This window comes from Mastigoproctus giganteus, chromosome 8 (genome assembly GCF_048544385.1).
Source record: "Mastigoproctus giganteus isolate SK-2022 chromosome 8, ASM4854438v1, whole genome shotgun sequence".
Lineage (NCBI taxonomy): Eukaryota > Metazoa > Arthropoda > Arachnida > Uropygi > Thelyphonidae > Mastigoproctus > Mastigoproctus giganteus.
In genome coordinates this window covers 144,672,674-144,697,016 of record NC_143582.1, presented here as the reverse complement: position 1 = coordinate 144,697,016, position 24,343 = coordinate 144,672,674, and the positions used below count along the sequence as shown (strand labels likewise).

Here is a 24,343-nt window from a genome sequence, read left to right as displayed (position 1 = left end):
TGAAAATATTAAATTACGAAGATGTTTAGCCATTAATGGAGGTTTTAAGTATAAAGCACCACAGTTTGGATAACAATTATTGAGGCAAAAAAAAAAAATCGTTTTTTAACTAGTACACGGTTAAATTTCAACCTCTAATCAGCGCATTAATACAATTGGGCGTGACTTATGAAAATCATTAAGGAAATGGCAGATAACGGCATCACAAAGTTGTGCATAAATCAATATATTTTAGAGCATTTAGTAATATTTTAAGTCACTTTACAGAGATTTGCCTTTAGAAGAAAAAAAAATAGACTAAGACGCCACTGTTTTTCAGAGTTTATTCATAATCATGTTTTTATGTTCTTCTGATTAGTGCTGACTTTCTTTTCAGATCTGCTGAACGGGGAAGAGCATATTTGTGGAAGACCATTAGGGATTCGTTCGGGTAAAGATGGACTGTTGTATGTAGTCGACCCATATTACGGAATAAACACTGTCGATGTGCGTACAGGTAAGGGGAGAGACTTAATGAATCGAAAAAATCACCTTTTTTAATGTCTTTTAGAGTCCAGAAGGATTTAAACTGCGTGTATAATTCAATGGTTTTAATTCTCACAGCAGAACAAATCTGTATTTCTAGCGAGTTGCCCCAGTATTGTACTACTTTTAAACAGTTGACCTTTCCAAAAGGTTATTATAATTGGCTCTTCTGTGATAGCCTGTTTTAGAACTAACTGGTCCCTCAACACATAGTAGGTGGTCTTGAAACTAAACAGTAGTTGGTTCAGTTGTATGAAATATATATTCATTTAGAAAGTATGTATACTCATAGTTAAATTTTGTCAAATCCGTTTTTATTATTTTCATTCATTCTGATGGGGGCAGCGATATAATTTATGATATATAAAGTTAATAATAATATTAATAATACAGGGGATGTCGTACAGCTTCTACCAAAGAAAGTGGTTGACGGTAAGATGATGGGATTGCTGGATGATCTCGACATCGACGAATCCGGTAATATTTATTTCTCTGAAGCAACTACACGCTGGACGGTTAATGATGTTTGGATATCGATAATTGAACATGACGAGAGTGGAAGGTATGTATTTCGAGCGTTAAATTTCATGATTCTGCTTTTATAATATAAAGTCTGACTATTTTAATGAAGATGCACAAATTTTAAGTTGTTCTATAGCAGTTTTAATTGTTTTATATAAAAACATATATGCAGATGGATGAATTCGATCGTTCCCTCGAAAAAATTCGTTATAAAGAAATATGACCTTTTTAACGATTAAAAATACTGTAAATTCAGAAATATAGTAAAAGGTGGGAATGAATAAATTTTCTAACATTTTAAAAACAATTTAATTAATACACTTTTAAGAATTATGTCGTAAAATGTTTGTTTTTTTTTGTTGTATACTGGATACTACTGTACACCGTTCATAAAAATGTTCGCATTTGCTTAAACTTTAAACACTCAGATGTATTTTGTATTACATTTTCTTCCCACTGAAGGCCTCGATGCAAAGTTTCAAATAGTGCCAACATTTGTTTGGAAGGTTTCATATTGCCCTCATTTTCATCCAACTCATCGTCGATATTGTCACTAGTTCTTTAAATACGCTCCAAAATGCTGACGTCGCTCGGATATTCAGCTACTATGATATCATTATCAACTCCTAAAAATTCGTCAAAGAACAATTTCTCCACTGATCAAACCTCGCTTGGAACTCTTCCCAAGATTGCTCAATGTCTTCTAATAGTTCATCCCACTCATCTCTGTTAATTAGCAATTTAGCAAAACCCGCTGTTGTGAAACAATTCTTAATCGTTGTTTCCATCACATCTTGACTCCACACTTTCGCCAACTCTGATATGCATATCCACAAATCTATAACAGAATCTATAGGTTGGTTGGTTTCTATTGTCAGTATAATTGTTTTTCGGTATACGCCTCCAGTAGTGCTTCTGCTGAAATCCCTCTCCAAAACTGTCAATTTGCTGCTACTGATGACCTCTCCATAATTTCCATCACAAGACAGCAACTGATATATGCAATTAACTCCCTGCGTCCATCTAGTACCGCAGGCTGTGATAAGATACCTCATTTCATAATTAAATGCCTTAGCCCCTATGTCCTAGATGCATTACTCTCAATCTGCAACTCAGTTCTTTCCACACGAGTTTTCCCTGCTCAATGGAATGAATACTCTGTGAGGCCACTACCTAAGGTTAAAGCACCAACAAGCCTAAAAGATTTCAGACCAATCTCAACTTCTTCCACCCTCCTGAAACTTCTAGAAAAGGCACTCCTTCCAGCATTAAACAAACAGCTGATGCCACAGAAGCTGAAACAGTTCCATTTCGCAGTCGAAAATAGATCCACCATAACAAACCTCATGGCCGCACAGATATCAATTCTTCAAGCCTTCGAAAATAAATCTGAATTAGCTATAGTGTACGCCGATATTGAAGCTGCTTTTGATAGTCTAGACGTCACAGCCCTTCTCAGTCTTCTGCAATTCTTCTTCAGGATTAATGGAGACCTACTAGCTTTCCTCACCGCCTTATTGAAGAATAGAAGTGTCCACCTCACTTTGAAGAAAACCCACTTTACAAGAAAAATCAATACAGGAGTCCCACAAGGTGGTGTCCTGTCTGGCCTTCTCTTCTCAGCCATTCTGATTCCTTTCATGCGTCTTCGTGATGATGCTATAATATATGCCGACGATATAAAGTTTCTGACTTTAATCCCACCGTCTGCAAACCCAATGGCAATTACGTCTTCCATCACAGAGAATTTGACCGACCTTTCAACTTACTTGAAGATGTTTGGATTAAACCTTAACCCTTCAAAATCTGCAATAATGACTTACTCATTGAAACACCAACCAACAATAATTCAACCTTCAGTTTTAGGTACTCTCATCCCAGTAGTTACCTGCCATAAGGATCTCGGTGTCTATTTTGATCCGAAGCTGAAATTTAATGTTCACACGGAATACCTCCGGAAGCGATTTAACACCCTACGATGGAGAGCGAAACAACACCTACTTCATTCTAATGATGCCGCAACCACTACCAGATATCTTCAAGCCACTGTTTATCCGGCTATTTTATATGCAGCTGAGATCTGGGCATCTGCGTCGCCCTCTCTTCAAAAACCGGTGTTCTCGTGTGAATACTGGACCCTGAAATGGGCCACAAATAAGCATCGCCGACCCCCTCAATTGAGAACAACTGACATGGCTGAGCAGCTAAATGTACCCAGGCTTCCGAGGTTAATTGACAGCAGGCGTTTAATGACCTCAGTAAAAATGTACACAGGAGTGATAAACGCCCCAAACATCTGGGATTTCTGTCAGTGGCACAATCCTTCGCCATCATTGAGGTCAGAGCCCACACTAACCCTCAAATACAACCGGCTGAAACTGTGTAATCGGTTCCTACCTGCCCAGGCACTCCCCAAAATTCAGGCACTGCTCCGTCTTGGAGTCGACCTACAAAAAATGGCTATCGACTACAAATACCGTCACATGCTCCTCGAGTGGATTACATCGGTGGAACTGAGATAACTTCCTCCATATGACGTTCAGTCCTCATATTTTCATTATTATAATTTCATTTTTACATGTTTAATTTGTGTAACTAATAATTTCCAAGTAATGGTAAAAAATGTTTTGCCAATTAATCACAATATTATAATGTAAAACTCCTGGCCATGTCGCCGTGATGAGTATTATTGTCTCTAGTACATGTTCTGTACTTATCAGCAATAAAGAATTTATATATAGTGCATTTTCAAATTCTTGATAATGCCTTGGTTCATTGGCTGCAGTTAAGACGAATTATTCAGAAGGAAGAAAACAAGATTCACACTTGTAAGTTTCGAAATTACCGAGTGAAAGTGGACAGGGCAGTTGTCGACAATCAGCGCGATTTTTCTGTTTTCTTTCGTCATCTTTCTATCGAAATTCAAAATCCACTGCTCAAAAATTTCGCTTATCATTTAAGGTTTTTTTGTTGTAGTTTCATCAACGTTGAATAAGTCTTTGGACTCGTAATCCTCCATTGCAGCAATTTGCGGTATGGCATTAAGGGCAAGTTGCTGCAATGGATAAAGGGATGGTTGAGTGGGAGATGGCAGAGAGTGGTAATAAATGGACACTGCTCTACGTGGACTAATGTTATTAGTGGAATTCCTCAGGGTTCGGTGCTGGGCCCATTGTTGTTTTGTGTATTTATCAATGATATCGATGTTAGTTGGCAGAGTTCTTAATGACAGTATGCTACTGCAACAGGATCTAGAAAAGTTAGGCAGATGGGCTGAGAAGTGGCAACTGAAGTTTAACATTGACAAATGCAAAGTACTGCATATGGGCAGCAGTAACCCAAGATAAACGTACCAACTGTGTGGTCAAGGGAGGTGATAATGAAAAAGACCTGGAGGTAATTGTGCAGTCAGATATGAAGTTCTCTGAGCAGCGCAGACGTGCTCCTAGAGCTGGTCATGGAGTTTTGTCAGTGATATACGTACTAAACTATTTACAAATATATAAACTATATCGGAACGATGAGACTTTCTTCAGCTGACATTAATATACGAACAACGTTACAATGGATCAACAAATGATGCCAGGTGTTATGCATTAAACAGTGAAGCACGTGCACGAGGTTGGTGAACATTGTGGAGGCAGTTGTCTTGCAATGTGCGAACATTTGAATGTATCCCATGTACATGCTCTACATTGCCAACAGCAAATGTCTTATCCTTCCAGTAACCCATTTGTGTTTCTTCCATTTAACATTCACCAACCTCATACACATGCTTAGCTGTCTAATACATGACCACGCACAGCATCGTTTGATGTTCCATTGTAGCGTTTTTTTTTATATTTAATGTCAGATGAAGAAGGAACCCATAATAGTAGACGTATGATCATAAACATTTTAGTTTTCTGTAAATATTTGTATAGTTTATGTATAATAATAACATAATAATATGCTTAAATTATAATACACTGATCGAAATCTAATCAGGAAATGTGCTATGTAATTATTTACCCACGTAATTGTCCCGCCCCCTTCTCCCATTGGCTCAAATAAATATCACTAGGAGGAAAACTTTTTTTTAATGTATAGAGTGATATTATATAATTAAATTATACAAATACTATTATAATTATAAAATATTATGATATATAAATGCTAATACTAATGACTCTAGAAGTCAAAATATCTGAAATTAAAATATTTGGGATTTTCCTAAATTTGGTCAACATACACCAAGTTTGATTATTCAAATGTCAATTATAATTAGTTTGGATAAATAACGACCACTAGTATTTCGCTTCTAGTGGACTTTACCCATACCATCATCCTTTGAACGATGAGATCGATGTCTCTGTACACTCCTCCGTTCTATTTGCATCATTCGCAAATGCTTTTCCAAAACTTCAGTTAATGCAAATAATAAATGCAAGATTACTCTTATTCAGTGTTATAAGTTAATTTTAAATTATAATAAGTTTGTTTCTATAAATGTTAACAAATACCTTTTTTTATTTTTATGTACACTTGTGTACTGAAATTAGAAAAGTGTTATGGCACTTTCAAGTAATCAACTGATAAATATTACTATTAATCTACCGGCTGCAGCTTTTATTGAGGTTTGTTTTCATTTTATTAATGCAGGGTAATCAAATTCAACCCAAAGACGCAGGAAACAACAGTCCTTATTGATAACCTTGCACTTGCTAATGGAGTTCAAGTAGCTTATGATGGAGCGTCACTATTGGTAGCAGAAACCTTGAATAATCGTATCATCAGGTAAAAGTATGATTTGTGTGCACCTAAAGTTAAATTACATTTTTAATTTTATACTCTCCAAAACCTCCATTATTTATTGATTGAATTCCATTGCTATCTGTCTGCCTCTAACCCTAAATTTTTCATGATTACAAAAATTAATCAAAACAGCAATTCCAAAGGGGGGGAAAACAGTTTAACGCATTTATAAATCTCAATATTTCTATCTTATGTCAGACTTAACTCCCGCAGGTATTACCTAAAAGGACAGAAGAAGGATCAGAAAGAAGTGTTTGCAGACTTACCTGGAGAACCCGACAACATTCGAAAAAGTTCAAGTGGAGGTTATTGGGTGGTTCTCCTTGGATCACGTGACATGACATCTTTAAAATTTCTGGATAGACTGGCGCACTGCCCGTTGTCAAGGAAGACTTTAGTGAGGTTTTTCCACGTTTTGCAGTCGACTGTGGGTTACTTATACCAGCTATGGCCGCATCCACTAGTGGGTGACTTGTTGATGAAGGTCAGTGATTATTTATGCACTTTACTATAAACATTGATTGAATTTCTATAAAACTCACCAATCAGGATCATAAAATTATATTATGTTTGTTTCATTTATGAACGAAGACTTCTGAAACTAGTTCAAGTTTATTTGGAGAGTTTTATGACCACGAAGTTCTAACATCGCAAGAGTTGAACATGCGATAATTTATTTCTATATATTTATTATAAAAATAACACACACGAGAAGTCTTTAATTTTTGTAGAATTACTTTTAAACTACAGATAGGCTATTGTTCCTGGTTAAAACTTTGCATAGAAAAACAAAATTCAAATTCCAAGATAAAACACATTATCAAAATATTGAAACTAAAGAAAAAAATATATATATACACAAATTAAGGACTGTTTATGATATAGAATTTCTGGGATTATTTTGATGACAAAAAATTATAAGTCGACAGCACCCAACCAACCGGATCCCAGCTCAAGGTAAAAAAAAAAAAATTTAAATTAAGAAAATACCATTAACGCCATCTAGCAATAACAAACAAAACAAAATGGCAGCCATCAACACTTTTTTTTTTTTTTCTGACCCATTACTACTAATGCAGTAATGTGATATGGTTTGAACTGATTATCTTTTTAAGAGCAGTTATTATAACAAATCCGTTTAACTTTCTTTGTATATTACTATTAATTTATGTTTATAAATGTATTCTTAAGGGATCTATGGTAACTGATTTTATAACTCATGTTTTTTGTTAATATTTTTTTAGATTAAAACAACCCCAATGAATTTCCTTGTTGGCCACAGTACGATAATTGAACTGGATAAAGATGGGAAAGTTCTTCAAACACTCCAGTCTACTGACAGCAAAATAAGCCATTTAACTGAAGTTCTAGATCATGAAGGGCATCTTTATCTTGGATCGTATCACAACTCTTATATAGGAAAACTTAAAAAATAATGGACTGAAAAGACAAAGCTTATACGAAGCGAAGAAGGCGTGTATATTTTCACTTGATTGAGGTGGTGCAGTATCATAAATTGTACATTAAATAAGAGTAAATAAAGGTCATGATTATTTTCATAATAATTATAAATGTGTTTTAACCTAATGATGGACCACTAGTTTGAACTTCTCGAAGTAGACCACATTTTGGTCTACTTCTCGAATTAGACGCATTTTGGACCACTAGTTTGAACTACGCATTTTGGACCACTAGTTTGAACTTCTCGAAGTAGATTATTCAATTATGAAGTTGGCTGTTAACTCAACGAAACAGTGTTTCCCTGGAGACAAACTTCGTCAATAACTTTTGAGTGCATAAACCATTATTTAGCATGAAAAAACTGGAAGAGGGGTAATTAGCTCAAATATTTCTCCTGAAAATCCTTGCAGAAGAGCACAAAGCAAGTGTACCTCTCATACTCTCCTAGAGCGAATCGTTTGAGTATCGTATGCAGAGTTATTGATCATATTTTGTGAATCAGCTATCCCTTAAGAAGATAAACTGATTCGTGATTGTAACGTCTTAATTCAAAACCAAGCCAAAATTATCTATAAATTGTATTGGATTGAATGGGCATATTTCAATGCAATAATTGGAGCAGTGTGGCATTAGGTACAAGTTATTTTTATGAAGAAAGGGATGGTTGAGTTGGAGAACAGTTTATTATTGATGAACACCGCTCTTCTTAGACTAATCTTATTAGTGGTGTTCCTCAACGTTTAGTGCTGGGCCCATTGTTGTGTTCTGTATTTATGATTCTGATATTGATGAAGGTATATCAGACTTAATGCCTATATTTGCAGATTACACAAAAGCCGGCAGGGTAGATTTGTTTGTTTTAATTATAGAAGAGGGAGCATTGAAACAAACTTTCATCTGGTGTTATGGAAGTGGGCAGCCTGAATAAATTTAAAGGAGGATTAGACAAATTGTTAGAGACGCTGTACATATGAGGTTGGTTATTTTATTTTATTATTATTGTTTGGCTGATTTACAAGCTAGCTTCTCTGCATAATTTTCCACCCTGACTACTATTAGCAACCGTATTCTGAATTATGAATAACGTATTTGTATTTCGTCTAAGCGAACAACCAAGCAGCACACGGAAGTTAAGCTTCCATTATCTGAAAAAAGCCTACATACCCAAGATTCATGCTAGAAGGTTATTCTGCGTCACTGGGAAACCAGGAAGAAAAATAAAACATAAATGGTTGGGTTAAAATCGTTCAGTGCCTAATAAGAACAAAAATAAAAGTGTAAGATACACCCAAAAGCTTTCAGACGGATATCATCCTTCTTCAGTTGTGATAGTTAACGTTATTGTAAAATACAGAACATCATATGAGTGCCATGTGGTCATGAGTGGTGAGAATTGCGTGTTACAGGTGCTTGCAACAATTAGCTGATTGAAGTGGGGTCTTGTGGTTGTAGTTGTTAATACTCGGGAATGCTCTGAGAACCAACGTTTGTCAGCTAAGAGAATGGTTGCCTCAGTTTTGGGGTTGATATGACAACCTCTGTTTCTGTTGAAGGAACCGCTACAACTCGAGATGAGGAGCGATCCCAATAAGACACGACGACGGTAGTTGCGGGATCGGTCAATGATCTCGACGTTGTGCTAGTTTGACCAGAATTGCTCAGTGATCCACGTTCGCCGAACGGATGGCTTTTTCCTGCTCAGAGACTCTATTACCAAGTGTTCCGCCGGTTTCACCAATGTAGCAGCCAGTGCAATCACTGCTGCTCCTTCCCACCTGGCTACGGAGGCGCCTTCCTGCAGTGCAATCACTGCAGGAAGGCTCCTCCGTAGCCAGGTGGGAAGGAGCAGCAGTGCGTAGCACACGCTTCTTGATTAGACCGGGGTTCGAGCCCGTCACCACCAAATATGGAGGATGCGGAAAGGTCAAGGAATGACCACCGCATATTCCGGAGCAATATGGCCTTAGTTGCTAATGCTCCTAAAAACCAAAACAACAACACTGCAGGAAATACGGAAACTTCCATTTTTAAATATTCCAAAATTAAGAAATTTTTTTAATTAAAAAGTATAAATATTCAATTATGAATAAGAGTTTATAGAAGGGGTGTGTACATCGTGAAAGATTCAGAGCAGGCACTTTAAACTGACACTGTGCGTAGCAAGCTGTCTGATGTTTATTTTTGGATCCCTTCCCCAAGTACAATCCTGTTAACTTTCTGAAGTTCAATAGGATTGCACTATATGAAAATAGAAATGGTGACACTTAAAGGAGACACCGTTATAAGATTTAAATAAATTTCGTAACTTACACGAGCCATCATAAATGCTGTGGCTCTGAAATCGCGTATTTTGCGCAAGAAACACGTAAAAATATAAAATATATTTTTCTCAGTAATGCTAGTCGGTGTGCACACTAGTACGGACTGCGAGTATCCCAAGAACCGTTCGAATGGCTCATTTAACGACCATACTGAGTGACACTGAATCACAGTGATAATAATGCCTGTAGAGGTAAAATTATTGCCAGTATAATTATAATTATTTTAATTATAAAATTATTTCCTTCATAGGCACCAAAACCAATCAGATTGAAATTTCAAGAGATCCCATTCCATTATTCAATCACAGGAATCTAATATAATGCAAAGGAATATAAATTTAAATGCAACAATTTCTATTAATTTATGTTGGTGAGGCTTAGAGTGCCAGTTTTCTGGCAATTTTTGCCATTATGAACGTACACAATTCAACGAGTTTACAGAGCATATTTATCTATGTTTCGTTTTCAGCACGAGCATGCATAAGTACACGCGCTTTGATTGACAATAGTTGAGGTTAAATAAGTGAGGTTTCTTGTGCTCTCTCTTGTCTTTTGAACTCTTCTGACTCTGTGGTCGTCCCGGAGTAAAAACAGAAAATTTACATACTTAGTTAAAAAGAGGTGGTTCTAATTCCTTCAAAAATGAGTCAGAATGGTCATTTGATATTAAATCCCTGAAAATACTTATTAATTGACTGTACTGTTTACGAACACAAATATACACGGTTGGTTCTGGAGTTCAAAGGCTCGGGTGCAAGAATGAAACTGGGAAATAGAAATGGAAGAAAGAATCCTCTTTGCATGAATTGAGGGGTCCATTTGTTAGGATTTAGGGCCTCTTTTATTCTGGGGTCTTGTATTTTACTCGATGCACTTAAGGGCCTACCGTCCCTGCCAGCCTACTTTAGAGGGCTTTATGAACGTGTACAATTTTAGACTTTTTGGTCGGTGTGTTCGGATCTTATCTGTGGCATGATTGGTTTCAATGGCTGTCAAGGGAGCGGGGAGGCATTTATTTATTTACAAATAAATATCGAATCACGACACCTAAAGAGACATACTAATATAAGTAAAATTGTATTTAAAGTCCATCCCTTTTATCAAGATATAAAAATGCATTGAATTGGTAGAAAGAAAGAAAAGAATTATCTTTGGCTTTCAAATTGGACCACAACAGATTTTGTATAACTTTCAACTTCAGCTCCAGGTGAGAGAACCTTTTGAAAGCGCTAATAGATGATCACTGAGAGGTACAGCATGTTGACAAATGACACTTTCCAAAATCATTTTTCGTAACTCGATTATAAAATGAAATGTCTAATTTGTCATGTTTCTAGACTTTATATCTACATCGTAAGGCAGAGACACCACACTGTATTCCAGCTAACTGTGATAAATAGATCAATTCTACAGCATTTCAGTTTGTTGAGTGAAAGTAGATGACCAGCAGTATTAAAAGCTACAGATAAATCAGAGTAGATTGTATAAACTGGACTGACCCGTTTTGGTACACTTCAGATGTATGTGACTATTATGGCATTCTTAGTCGAGCCAGTTATTTAAAAATTGATGGTCACCTTCTCGCTATTGAAAATTACATCACAGAAAATCATCACAGTATTAAATAAACTGAGTTAGTTCTTGGCGACTTTTTTTCCATACATTTCAGAAACAAGCAAAACATGTTTGTTTCCATACAGAGGTGGAATACGTATTGCTAGTGAATATCAAAGTTTCCTAGAACTTATATTTGTATGGGCAGACTATTTAAAAGCAAAATAAATAAACGCATATCTGTGCCTTTCCATCTCTAACCAGAATGTTAAAGCACGTAATATTTTAAGCCCCTATGGGCCATTCCAGTTTCTTGATGACGCTTATGGTCTTCACTTTGGGAAATTCCTGAAGAACAAACGATGTACTTCGTTTATCGATTTAATGTTTCTTAAGAAATCCATTAATTCTAATTAGAGGTAAGTGTAGTAGTTTAGAAATTCTAAATAGCATGCAAACATAAGATTTAGCTTTGTTAATCAAATAAGTTGTGGCTTGCAAAGATTCTTAATCTTCAAATATCATGTTCCTGCATTTATGTAGTAATATACTGTCGTGAGTAGAGATTGCCTTAACTCCAAAAGTTTTATACATTCCATCCCCCTTAAAAAGTGAAGTCTGAATTTATTTTATGCTCTTTGGGAGGGGCGAAACCTATTGATTTCGTTCTTCAGTTAAGTTTAAGGCGGATATCTGTTTCAAATGGCTGGAAAGAAGATGTTCCAGTATCAAGAAGTTGTATGGCTACCATATCTCTGGATTCTTAGTTGAGCTGAAATCACAGAGAAACACTCATAACCAAGTATTGATAAAATTACCCTGGTCGGAATCAATTTGCTCCATAAAATAATTTCGACAGATTATCATAGTTAAATATGTTCAAAAACTCAGGAATGTGCTTAAAAAGTTCTCGTCACCCTTAGTTTTCAAATATCGTCTTATAATGACCGAAAACCAAAACCTGTATTTGGTTTAATCATCTATTTTATCGACATGTATTTATTTTTAAATTATTTTAGAACGTTCAATAAAATTCTAGAGCATTTGAGAGCTTTTTACCACATTCAAGAATGTCCCGGAACGTTCTCGGGTATTGTTGAATGCAGAAGGATGGTCGGGATGTTTCTGGAAAGTTCTGCAACTTTCGACTGAGTTCTCTAGAAACATTGTGAGCCTTCTATAAACTTCTCTACTGGTATATATACGAGTTGGTTCCGCACCAAGCAGGCATTTTGTATTTCAAAAAGTGTATGTGTTTTAAAAAGCAAGTAGTGACAAGTGTTTTAGTGAATTAATGTGTGTAGACAAGTGTTGTGTACATCGTGAACTGTGTTAAAATTAGAAATAAAAATCTACAATTTCTTAATTGTGTTATGTGCGCGTACCTCAACCGTACGTGTCACGTCCTTGCTGAAATAAGCCTGATAGATTTGCTGCATTTGGAGAGAAGTGGTATTAAAATCGCAGTGGTAGTCACTGTCACAACTTCTGAGAAAAGCCTATGAACTCTATTTTGGTTGTAAGGTCGGAGATCAAGATGAAGTGTGGGTTCCAAAGATTTCCTATAGTTGCTCATGTTTAAGGACACTACCAGGATGGCTAGTAAATCGATGCCTTTTGCTGTTCCTGTGATATAGAGGGAACCTCGAGACCACATAAACGATTGTTGCTTTTGCGTGACCAATATTTCCGTTATATTCTGGAAAATCCAAGCATGGAGTATCACACCATACCTTCTGCTCTAAGGTCGGTTCCTCACGATGATACAATGCCAGTGCCAAAGCCACCAGTGCCAAGATTCTGATTCAGGATCAAAAAAGGAGTCTCCAGAAGACGCAGAATCCAGAACGAGTACAAATCCAAACTTTTCAACTCTTGATAGTGCAAAGCCGCATCTAATCAATCAGGAAGAATTGAACGATTTGGTGAGAGGTTTGTACCTCTCCAAAACCAAAGCTCAATTACAGTATACTCCCCCCCCCTTCCAATAGAAGAAGAAGAAAAAGAAAACATGAAAGCGACATCCGACTTTACGGATTTCCTTCCCTTGGTGTTAGTTTTCGGATATCTCCTTACCTATAGTCTTCATTTTTAATTATGCGTTAAGAGTTAAATAAGAAAACTCCGAAAAGCAAATTGATGATTAAGCGAGCAAAGACAGACGGAAGGGTGATTCAAAAGGAAGTTATCCACTTCCATCAACAGCAGGCAATAAGGCTCGCGAACTCTAGCGTGTTTATATCTTTCCTTATTCGTTGATAAAACTGATATGACGTGTGACAACGTTCGCTAAACCTTGGAATTGGACCTGCTATATTTTACACCCACTGATTGAATTCTGTATTGGAAATGCAGAGTCTGATATTAATAATGATAATCTTTGAAGTGCCTCTAATCGGTTAAGTTCTGCTGGTGTTATACGAGTACGATTTGTCGACCTTGAATGAACGGTTGCTAATCAAAAGGAACGAGCTAAATTTTAAATTGTCTTCTGTGGTGAGATTTATCCGTCGAGTCACTACGTTGAATGCAGTAGGTGGTCGTGTTTACTCTTTCTCGGTGGGCAAGCAACAATTACGAAGTACAAGAGCCAGTCAGAGAATATTCAGATGGCTTTTATTCGGTTGTCTTTATGAAGAGAAGGAAAAGACTTTGAGCTCTGTAACACCAGCTTTAGATTAACTACCATTATAATCTCTAGCAGGGGAGAGACGTCATGTGATAGCCAGAGGCGGGTTGAGTAGTTGAAACTCCACATCACATGATTAGGGCACACTCAGAGGTGCGTGTACGAAAAGCAGTGTCGTCTATTCACCTGTTTTCGACAGAATCAGGTAAGTTTGCACTCTCAGTTAATTGGTAGGATGAGTATACGCGTGCATTCTTCATCCTGTTTCTTTTTATAACTGGAAGCTGCACTAGTTGCATGTGAAAAGAATAAAAACTAACTAATCTGTGTATAATGCACGTTGCGTTATAAGATATACAATATTTTACAATTTGATATCGATTGTGATAATTTAGTTTCGAACTTTAAAGAGTTTTCTAATGCTTATGAACTAAACAGTGAATTGAGCGTTATTTCAATAAACTAAATTTATGGAAAGTTTCCTAAGACATAGTCCTGTATGTCAGAATACGAAAATATAGTAGCTAAACGAACAGCTCATTCGATTAATAACACTAAAATGAAAATTTTTTGAAAAATACGAGGGTTAACATTTAGGACACGTCTTTTGATAAGTTGGGAAAGTTTGTTTTTTAATAAGAACGCATAATTTTCATTGACAGCTTACCCAAGTCCATCTTTAAAGGAATAAAATATTTAATGAATTTATTGCATTTTCTTGTAATATTTAAAAAACAAAAAAAAACACGATGTTTTCCAAGAAATTCAGACATAATTAGAAAAGACTGCATTTTCTAATTAAAACCTAAATAATTAAGAAAAATATTATTGTGAATAAATGATATTAAAGCACTTACTCTGCATGAAAAGGTTCTTGTTTCCTAAAAAGAATCGGGCATCTTTGTAACTTTATTATAAAGCTTTCTCTATGAAAAAATCCTCAACAGTTTTACCCTGTTTGCAATGGAAAAGACCCAGGTTCAGTTCGTTTCTCGATAGGAACTTTTGTTCACATTATTCGCATCGTGTGCAATGAATGCGCGTTTTCTGCACTCTCTGGAAATTTAGGTTTTTCATCCCTTAAAATACGCCAGCTGAGAATAAATACACGCAATTTAGAGACATCATACGGACCCCTCGTTTTAAATCTTAAATAGCCCTCCTTTTCTTCTGAGATGCCTTTATAACTTCTTCAACCTTGCTCCGATACAGTTCAACGTTCTTTCCACAAAAGACGCCTCTTAAATCTTCGGTTCTCCACTACTCATTCCTGAATCGTCACGCTTCAGTTTCCACCACATGAAACTTCGCTATACAAACAAAGTTCGGAATTTTTACAGCATAGGAGGTACCAAGCCGTTAGTATTCCAATAACAGCCAATATTAAGTATTTCAATATTAAGTCAAGGCTGGCACAGCCGAGTACTCATGCTTTGAGTGACCTGGGTTCAAGTCTTTGTCTGCTAAATACGGTGCTGTTGTTTTGTGAACTCCTCTGACCTGTGGTCGTGGCGGAGTATAAATAGAAAATTTATTTATATAAGTTCACCTACGTAATGGCCTTATTCAAGAAGTATATTTCGAAAGAAATTACTAATTTAATTTTACAAGAATAGCAGAATGTGATCATACAGTTTGGTTGCCCTCTGTATGAGCTTAGCATGATATTTAATGTCGGTATGCCACTCGCTTGTTCGCCCGTCCGTCCGCATGTAATAACTCGACTTTCAGTGGATGGATTTTCGTGAAATTTTATATCTGGGTCTTTCAGAAAGGTTTGTCGAGCCTTCCGAAATTTAATTAAAATGGGATCGATAGGATATGATATCCATAATTCCATATATTGTGGCAGCAGTACTGGATATTATATTTGTTGCCTTGAGCTGTTTTGAGGAATAAATGGGAAATATGTCGGAAGAGACATAACACAAAAACTGGCAAGGCTCTTCACAAAATGCATTAGAAAAGGTGTGATGCCTAAGGAGTGGAATAATGCAATCATAGTTTTGCTGCATAAGAAAGGAGATAAATTGGAAATTATAGACCAATTAGCTTGTTATCCCATATCTACAAGTTGTTCACAAGGGTCATTACTAACAGATTAGAAAGAATACTGGATGAGAATCAACCGAAAGAGCAAGCTGGCTTTAGGACAGGATTCTCAACTATGGATCACTTTCACGTAATATCACAGCTAATGGAGAAAGCAAATGAATATAAAACACCATTATGCCTGGCATTTGTGGATTATGAAAAGGCATTTGACTCCATATAGCATAAGGCAATGTTTCGGGCACTGGAAAGACAAGGCATAGATACCCCATATATTATGATTTTGAAGAAAATATATGAGAGTGCTGCATCCTTTATTACACTAGACAAAGACAGTAGGAAATTTAAAATTGAGAAAGGAGTTCGCGACAAGGAGAGACAATATCTCCGAAGCTGTTTACTGCTGCCCTTGAGGAAGCTTTCAGAAGATTAGACTGGTCGCAGAAAGGAGTCAATGTGAACGGAGAGCACCTAAACCATTTACGATTTGCAGATGACATTGTGGTCATAAGCCACGATCCCAAAGAATTAGAAGAAAATCTTAATCAGTTGTACAGAGTTAGTAAGGATTTCGGACTAAAGACGAATATGGCTAAAACAAAAGCCATATGAAAAGGTGAAAAGGTGGAGTCATATACTTATGTGGGACAGGTTATTAGCTGTAATAATGATAAATGGCTGGAAGTCAAGAGAAGAATAAATTTTGGATGGATAGCATTCAGGAAATATAGTCACATACTGAAGAGCAATATCCCAGTTTGTCTGAAACGTAAAATAATGAATCAATGTATACTCCCCACCATGACTTATGGAAGTGAAACTTGGGCACTCACCAAAAGAATGGAAGAGAAGCTAAGAACTACACAGCAAAGAATGGAACGAATTATATTGGGAATCAGACTGTTAGATAAGAAGAGAAACACATGGATTAGGCAGCAAACTCAAGTAAAGGACATTCTTATCAAAACTAAAGAACTAAAATGGTCTTGGGCAGGACACATAGCTCGAAGATATGATGACAGATGGACTAAGAAAATAACAGAATGGTACCCAAGAGGAGCTAGAAGAAAACCTGGAAGACAAAGGCGGAGATGGACAGATGAAATTCATGAGTTTGTGGGTAGTAAATGGATGGCCAGTGCTCTAAACAGAAGGAACTGGAAAGTTACTGGAGAGGCCTTCATCCTGCAGTGGATTGAAAATGGCTGATGATGATGATGTCGGATGTGCAGCAATGAAACATTCTTGGCTCCTGCATAAAAGTCATTACTCTTAGCCCTTTTTTTTCTATTTTAATAAATCATGAATTATTACTATATGTTAACGCGCCTTAAATGTAACCCTCCGTGTGCTAAAGGAACGGAGGGTGGAATTTTTAAAAATTTATTTTGTTTGAAACGATGGATAAACAATAATTATTCTGATTTTAAATCTCATTTTTATATATGTTAATTGACAAATAAATCAGATTTAAAATTAGAATCATCCCTTTTGAAGAATTTCGAATCAGCTGACGGGTAAATGGAACATCAGCTGTCATTTGTTTGACACTCCTCACCACTTTCAGAATTCTAGAAAGTGTGCATAGAACTCACTTTAAATGTACTGTTTTATGCAGCATGTGTATTTTTGCGGATTGTAATATCGTATCCTGTTCTCTGTTTTGCAGCTGCTGACCGTTGCCGGTACAAAGAAGACAGATGGGGCTCATCAAGATCCTTCTAAGCTTTATCATCGTAATCGTCGCCATAATAGCCTTCCTGGCATTTTCTCCAACACTAATCGACGTCCGTCCAAATGTATACACGTAAGTCATTTAACAAATCAAGTGTATTCATCTTATTACTAACAGAACATAAACTGTTGTATTTTCAATTGATAAGTGATTGAGAAAAAAAGGGTAGGATCGGTTACTTGAATAAACTGTGTCATTTGAGAAACAGTCAAATTGGAGTCAATTGGAGCAGTGTGGCATTGGAGGCAAATTGCTGCTATGGATAATGGGACAGTGGGGTGGGAGAAGACAGAGAGTGGTAATCAATGTACACTGCTCATCGTGGACTAATGTTATTAGTGGAGTCCCTCAGGGTTCAGTATTGGGTCCATTGTTGTTTTCTGTATTTATAAATGATATTGATGATGGTATATAAATATATCATTATTTACATTTAATAAGTATCAGATTATGTAAAATAGTTTAATAACTTTCATAATAAACCTATTGTATTATTCAATTTTTTTTTAAATAAAAGTATTCGAATGTTTGATTACGAATATATTTTTTTTCGTGTAAGATTTCAACATATTTCTTTTACATGAAAGTTTCACGTTGGTTGTTGCATTGAAATTTTATAAATGAACATAACACTGTAGCTTGATGGTGGTGGCAGTTGCGTGTTTGGCAACTGTGATTAAACTATTTTCGGAAATGCACATTTTGTTTATTTTTTATTTTTCCAGTGTCAACCTTCCTCCGACTTTAGAAGGTGTGTACGCCGTTAATAACCGACTGGGTGCAGCAGAGAAACTTTACGAGGGTCAAATTAGTGGTCCCGAATCATTGGCGTTTCATGAAGGTAACTTGATATTTTTTATTTTGTGTATTTCACCACTGTCGATCTTTTCGACTAAGCCCGATTTAAATATTTAAAGTGTAAATCCTTCTTTAAATCACGATTGTTTTATTTACCATTATTATTCTGATTGCACATGCGTGTTGCTTTTAAATGCTATAAATCACTGATAGCAAAAGAATTTTTCGGCTACTGCAAACCACGTGTGATTTGCAGTAGCCGAATTATTCTTTTGCTGTCAGTGATTTGCACTTATCAATGACGGATTTTAAACTTTTAAAATGAGCTAAGTTAGCCAGTCTGAGGTGTAATTCTTCCCTCCCCCGGATTTCTCAAATTTTTAATTTAATAATTTAAAATTGTTAAGAAGCTTAATAAGAATAATAAAGAATTCATAATTGAAAAATGAAGGAGTGATTTTCAATTTTATTTTTATGAAAATTACAATTCCCGTAGAATCATGCTACATTTAAAAAAAATACAAATGCAAAGTTCCTTTTTGATAGAATACTTGAGTGTGATAATTTCTCAATTAAATAATATTTTATTGCTATCCGAACCCACAAAATGAAATAATATTAGTATAATTTTTATGGTGGTATTGTTTCATTTTTTTTTAAATTTTTTCAGGGAAGATATACAGCGGAATAGTTGGAGGATACATCGTGCAAGCGACTGGAGAAGGGGTTAGCAATGTAGCTCGGATAGGAAAAGGGAATTGTGGTAAGTTTTGTGTCTCTCTCTGTACTTTTTCTTGTGTTAAGAAAAATGACAAAATTTTTTTTATAACAGAATTCAAAATGAGTTCAAAACACATTTTTTTTCTATTTCTAATAAATTTGGAATATTTGAATATGGGATTGCAGCACAGTACATTACTTTTCTGAAATCAAAATAAATTCTTCTAAATATCATTTCTATAAGAAACTAAGATATTTTTGAGACACTTTTTTTTTTCAACTTTAATTGGTCGAAGGTTGAACATAAAATGAATCATTGGAAATGTTGAAACTAATTCAAGTGAATCGAGATTTTTTTAACCGAAAATTGGCTTTATTTTCCAAAAATAAGCCTCAATCACAGTACTTGTCCCAATCTATGCAGAAGATATTTACTTAACCCTGACCATAGTCTTTTGGTTGGTGTTGGCTATTGTTTGCCGGATTAATCGACCATGTGGACTCGACCCCTGTCGATAAATTTTTTTTCAGCCTTCCAATAAACAAATTCTGGATGATGGTGTTGACAGATCCATGACTGATATTTAGTTCTTTGGTTCTATCGAATGGTATATTTCTGCTGGAAAGCGCCCTCTGCGTTATGAAACTGAATAATACTGAGATGTGCTAGCTTGAACGCATTCGTCACTGTGAGCACCATACTGCCTCTATTGCTGCGAATCAAGAATTATAAATTACGGTTGAGATCTCGTTTTCAATTCCTAAGGAATAACAACTGTTATGAAATTCTAGAAAACAATAATAATCGAAAGTAAATTTAAAAAGATGAAATGAAAATATCAAATGACGAAGTTGTGTATTCATTAATGAAGTTTCTTAGTACAATGCATCACAGTTTGGATAAACATTAATGAGCAAATATCTTTTTTTTTTAAACTACACCCCTAATCAGCGCATTAATACAATTGGACGTGACTTATTAAACTCATAAAGGAACTGGCAGATAACGGCATCATATAGTTGTGTATAAATCAATATATTTTATGGAATTAATCTCGTTTTTTCTATAATAAACTACACTATATTTTCTATAATCGCGTTTTGAGTTTTTTAAACTCTTTGTGCAATTTAGTGGCCAATGATAACATGCAGAGCTGCAGAATACAATCATTTATTAGATTTCCTGTTTGATTCTACTGTGGATAAGTGAGTATCTACAGTTTCATAACATTGGGTAATGTGACGCGATATTGCGCCTTAAATGTCACGACTCTAACAGAAGAATAATAAAACGATATTTCTTTTATATTTAAGTCACTTTATAAAGAGATTTTCCTTTAGAAGATAAAAAAGAAAGACGAAGGCGTCACTGTTTTTCAGATATTATTCTTAATCATGCTTTTATGTTCTTCTGATTAGTGCTAACTTTCTTTCTTTCCAGATTTGCTGAAAGGTGAAGAGCATATTTGTGGAAGACCATTAGGGATTCGTTCGGGTAAAGATGGACGGTTGTATGTAGTCGACGCATATTACGGAATAAACACTGTCGATGTGAGTACAGGTAAGGGGAGAGATTTAGAGATTCGAAAACATTTATTTTTATCTTATAGAAAACTAAATATTAAACTGAACAAAGCTAATAGATGGTCAACGAAGAAATGGTTGGTTCTACTTGGTACTGTAACCATGAAATTGAGGCTATTTGCATAGAACAGAGCATGTAATCAAAATACAGTAAACTATGTAAAAATCGCACATTTTACAAAAGAAAAATCAACATTTTACGATACGGAAAGCAATCCAGCACTTGTTTCAATGATGGCATTTGTCTTTGAGAATCTGTGCAAAAAAAAAAAGTGGCATTTATTTCTTTTAAGATGCTTGGAGGACTATCTTATTATTTAATCTGTTTCCGTAGCCAGCAAGATTTAAAATGCATGTATAATTCAATGGTTTTAATTATCACAACAGAACAAATCTGCCTTTGCAACGAGTTACCCCAGTATTGCACTACTTTAAAACAGTTGACCTTTCCAAAAGGTTATTATAATTGGCTATTTGTTTAAAATGATGAGATACTTCTGTGATAGCCCGTTTCAGAACTAACTGCCCCTCATCACATAGTAGGTGGTCTGCTTGCAACCTAAGCAGTAGTTTGGTTCAATTGTATTGAAATATATATTCATTTATATATTTATAAATTTTGTAAAATTTGATTTTATTTACATTCGTTCTGAAGGGGACAGGTGGCATGAAATTTATGAAATATTTAGGGGAATGCAATGTATAAAAGATTGGTACCTCTGGTATAGAGATATTTTAGCATTCAAACAATACTTTTAAACATTTATTTACGCATTAAAAATATTTTCAATGAAAAATTAAGTGAAGTTAATAATAATATTAATAATATAGGGAAAGTTGTACAGCTTCTACCAAAGAAAGTAGTTGAAGGTAAGATGATGGGATTCCTCAATGATCTGGACATCGACGAATCCGGTATTATTTATTTCTCTGATTCAACTACACGCTGGGCGAATGATATTTGGATGTCGATATTTGTACATGACGAGAGTGGAAGGTAAGTATTTAGAGTATTAAATTTCCTGATTTTGCTTTTATAACATAAAAGTCTGACTTTTATTTATACACAATATAAGTAGTATCAACATGGGATATGAACTGGTGTAATGGCAGACGGAAGTGGGGGGGGATTTAATTTCTAGCCTGCCAGGTGTTGCTGCATGCTTCTGGTTGTGTTTATTTTTTGTTTGCTTGGTGCCATTTTATGTTCTTGTTTTATTTTTTCTCCCTTGATGGCATTAGTGGTATTTTTAGAATTTATTTTTCAATTTTATTTTTACCTCGAGCTGATCTCCAACTTGGGTTGGCATGCTTGTTTGCTCGCACGGTATCCTCATAGCTGACAGGCCCACCGGTAGTTTCAAGTTAGATGTTGCTTTTTAATGTTATTGCACTTTCAAGTAATTGACTAATAGTTATTATTATTAATCTATGCCGGGTGCAGCTTTTGTTAATGCTTATTAGCATTTTTTTTTAATGCAGGGTAATCAAATTCAACCCAGAGACGCAGAAAACAACAGTCCTCATTGATAACCTTGCACTTGCTAATGGAGTTCAAGTAGCTTACGATGGAGCGTCACTATTGGTAGCAGAAACCTTGAATAATCGTATCATCAGGTAAAGTTATCATTTGTGTGCACCTAAAGTTAAATTACATTTTTCATTTTATACTCTCCCAAACCCCCTATCCCCCATTGTTTATTGATTGAATTCCATTATCACCCCTCACTTACTCTAATCATATTTTTTATGATTACAAAAAATTAATTAATCAAACAAATTCCAGAAGGTGGGGGGAGAACGATTTAACGCATTTATAAATCTGAATATTTCTATCTTATGTGGAACTTAACTCCCGCAGGTATTACCTAAAAGGACCAAAGAAGGGTCAGAAAGAAGTGTTTGCAAACTTACCTGGAGAGCCGGACAACATTCGAAAAAGTTCAGGCGGAGGTTATTGGGTGGTAGTTGTGGGAGCACGTGACATGACATCTTTAACATTGCTGGATAAACTGGCGCACTGCCCGTTATCAAGGAAGACGTTGGCGAGGCTTTACCACGTTTTGCATTCTTCTGTGGGTTACTTATACCAGCTATGGCCGCATCCACTAGTGGGTGACTTGTTGATAAAGGTCAGTGATCATTTATGCACTTTACTAAAGACACTGTTGAATTTCAACATCCTAACTAACTTAACTATTATATTACGTTTATTTTATTTATAAACGAAGATTTCCGAAACTAATTCAAGTTTATTTAGAAAGTTTTATGATCAAGAAGTTCTAATTAGCATTGCAAGAGTTGAAAATGCTTTAATTTATTTATATATATTTTTACAAAAATTAACGCATTTATGAGAACTCCTTCATTGTTGTAGAATTACTTTTAGTTAAACTACAGACAGGCTATTATTTTTGGTTAACTTTGCATGCGCTATAGAAAAGTTGAGGCAACACTGCTGTATGTATAATAAGACCAATATTAGATTCTTCTATGTTGTATAGGTGGCAGCACTGGTGTTGTCTGCATTAGACATGGAAACTGGTTTGGTGAACTGTGATATCGTTAATACTAGCGCTATTTATGATTATTCACGCTACGTGTTCGATGAAAACATTGTAAAATGCAAGAATTGGTTGCGTTATCTGTTATAAGCCTTTATTTACCACTGAAATGCTCCTGTCATGGTAAAAAAATGATTTAGTCGCAAAATAAGGTTCCCAAATAAACACGTTATTCAAGAATGAAATATTCTTGAAATGTTTCATTTCAAGCGCACTAATAAGTGCGCTTGAAATGAAACTTCAACCCAAAATGTCTCATTGGGTTGCTAAATAAATGGATAACATTGTATATACCGTTAAATCCAATAAAGAGAAAATAGTAAATAAATCTATAGTCTAGAAATTAAATTACTGAATTGAAAACTGTTTTCATATTTGATGTTTTAGTATTGCGAATGCCAATTTCAACAATTCAATTATATCTGGAAGAACTCAATGCTCGTCAAGGTATAAACTGGATTTTCCTAAATAATAACGGCTTGTGCCTACTCAGCAGGGTATGCATACACAAGGAAAGATAAAATATATGATCAAACTATTGAAACTAAAGAAATGAAAAAAATCGGAAATAATTAAGGACTATTTAATGATATACGATTTCTGGGATTACTTTGACGTGGAAAACAAAAATATGACAGATTTGAGGCGTATTAATACATACGATATACGATAACTCCTTCAAAATAAGTTTAAAAGATTTTAACAACTTAGACGGAACCGTGAATAATGGTATTTCATTTTTTGTCTTGGTCTTGGTCCAACTTGAGCAGTTATTATAACCAACTCGTTAACTTTCTTCTCTATATTACTATTAGTTTAAGTTTATAAATATATTCTTAAGATTTATAGTAACTGATTTTATAACTCACGTTTTTCATTAATACTTTTTTAGGTTAAAACTATCCCTATGGATTTTTTTGTTGGCCGCAGTATGATAATCGAACTGGATAAAGATGGAAAAGTTCTTCAAGCACTCCAGTCTACTGACACCAAAATAAGTCATTTATCTGAAGTTCTAGATCATGGAGGGCATCTTTACCTCGGATCGTTTTACAGGTCTTATCTAGGAAAACTTAAAAAATAA

At 35.3% G+C, this 24,343-nt stretch overlaps 2 protein-coding genes across 3 annotated transcripts in view; both read left to right on the top strand.

The window, feature by feature from the left end:
- The window catches only part of LOC150081888 (adipocyte plasma membrane-associated protein-like), a 12,576-nt gene extending 5,241 nt beyond the window's left edge, over nt 1-7,335 (top strand). For both annotated transcript variants that reach the window (XM_090378958.1, XM_090378957.1), the window contains exons 5-9: nt 377-496; nt 919-1,087; nt 5,689-5,823; nt 6,055-6,325; nt 7,086-7,335. In XM_090378958.1, coding sequence (XP_090235084.1) covers nt 377-496; nt 919-1,087; nt 5,689-5,823; nt 6,055-6,325; nt 7,086-7,277 — 887 coding nt within the window. In that variant the 3' untranslated portion in view covers nt 7,278-7,335. The remainder of the gene's footprint in view (nt 1-376; nt 497-918; nt 1,088-5,688; nt 5,824-6,054; nt 6,326-7,085) is intronic.
- On the top strand, nt 7,271-24,343 carry LOC150081887 (adipocyte plasma membrane-associated protein-like). Its single transcript, XM_090380357.1, has 10 exons — nt 7,271-7,339; nt 17,528-17,665; nt 18,319-18,434; nt 19,062-19,154; nt 20,553-20,672; nt 21,527-21,692; nt 22,178-22,312; nt 22,557-22,827; nt 23,200-23,313; nt 24,152-24,343. The coding sequence occupies exons 2-10, from the start codon at nt 17,559-17,561 to the stop codon at nt 24,341-24,343; spliced, it is 1,314 nt and encodes a 437-aa protein (XP_090236483.1). The 5' UTR covers nt 7,271-7,339; nt 17,528-17,558.

Bases quoted from the DNA above. Each gene is read 5' to 3' on its own strand.
- LOC150081887 (XM_090380357.1), top strand. From the start codon at position 17,559: ATGGGGCTCATCAAGATCCTTCTAAGCTTTATCATCGTAATCGTCGCC. The intron at 19,155-20,552 runs GTAAGTTTTGTG...CTTTCTTTCCAG, and splicing joins GATAGGAAAAGGGAATTGTG to ATTTGCTGAAAGGTGAAGAG. The intron at 20,673-21,526 runs GTAAGGGGAGAG...TTAATAATATAG, and splicing joins CACTGTCGATGTGAGTACAG to GGAAAGTTGTACAGCTTCTA.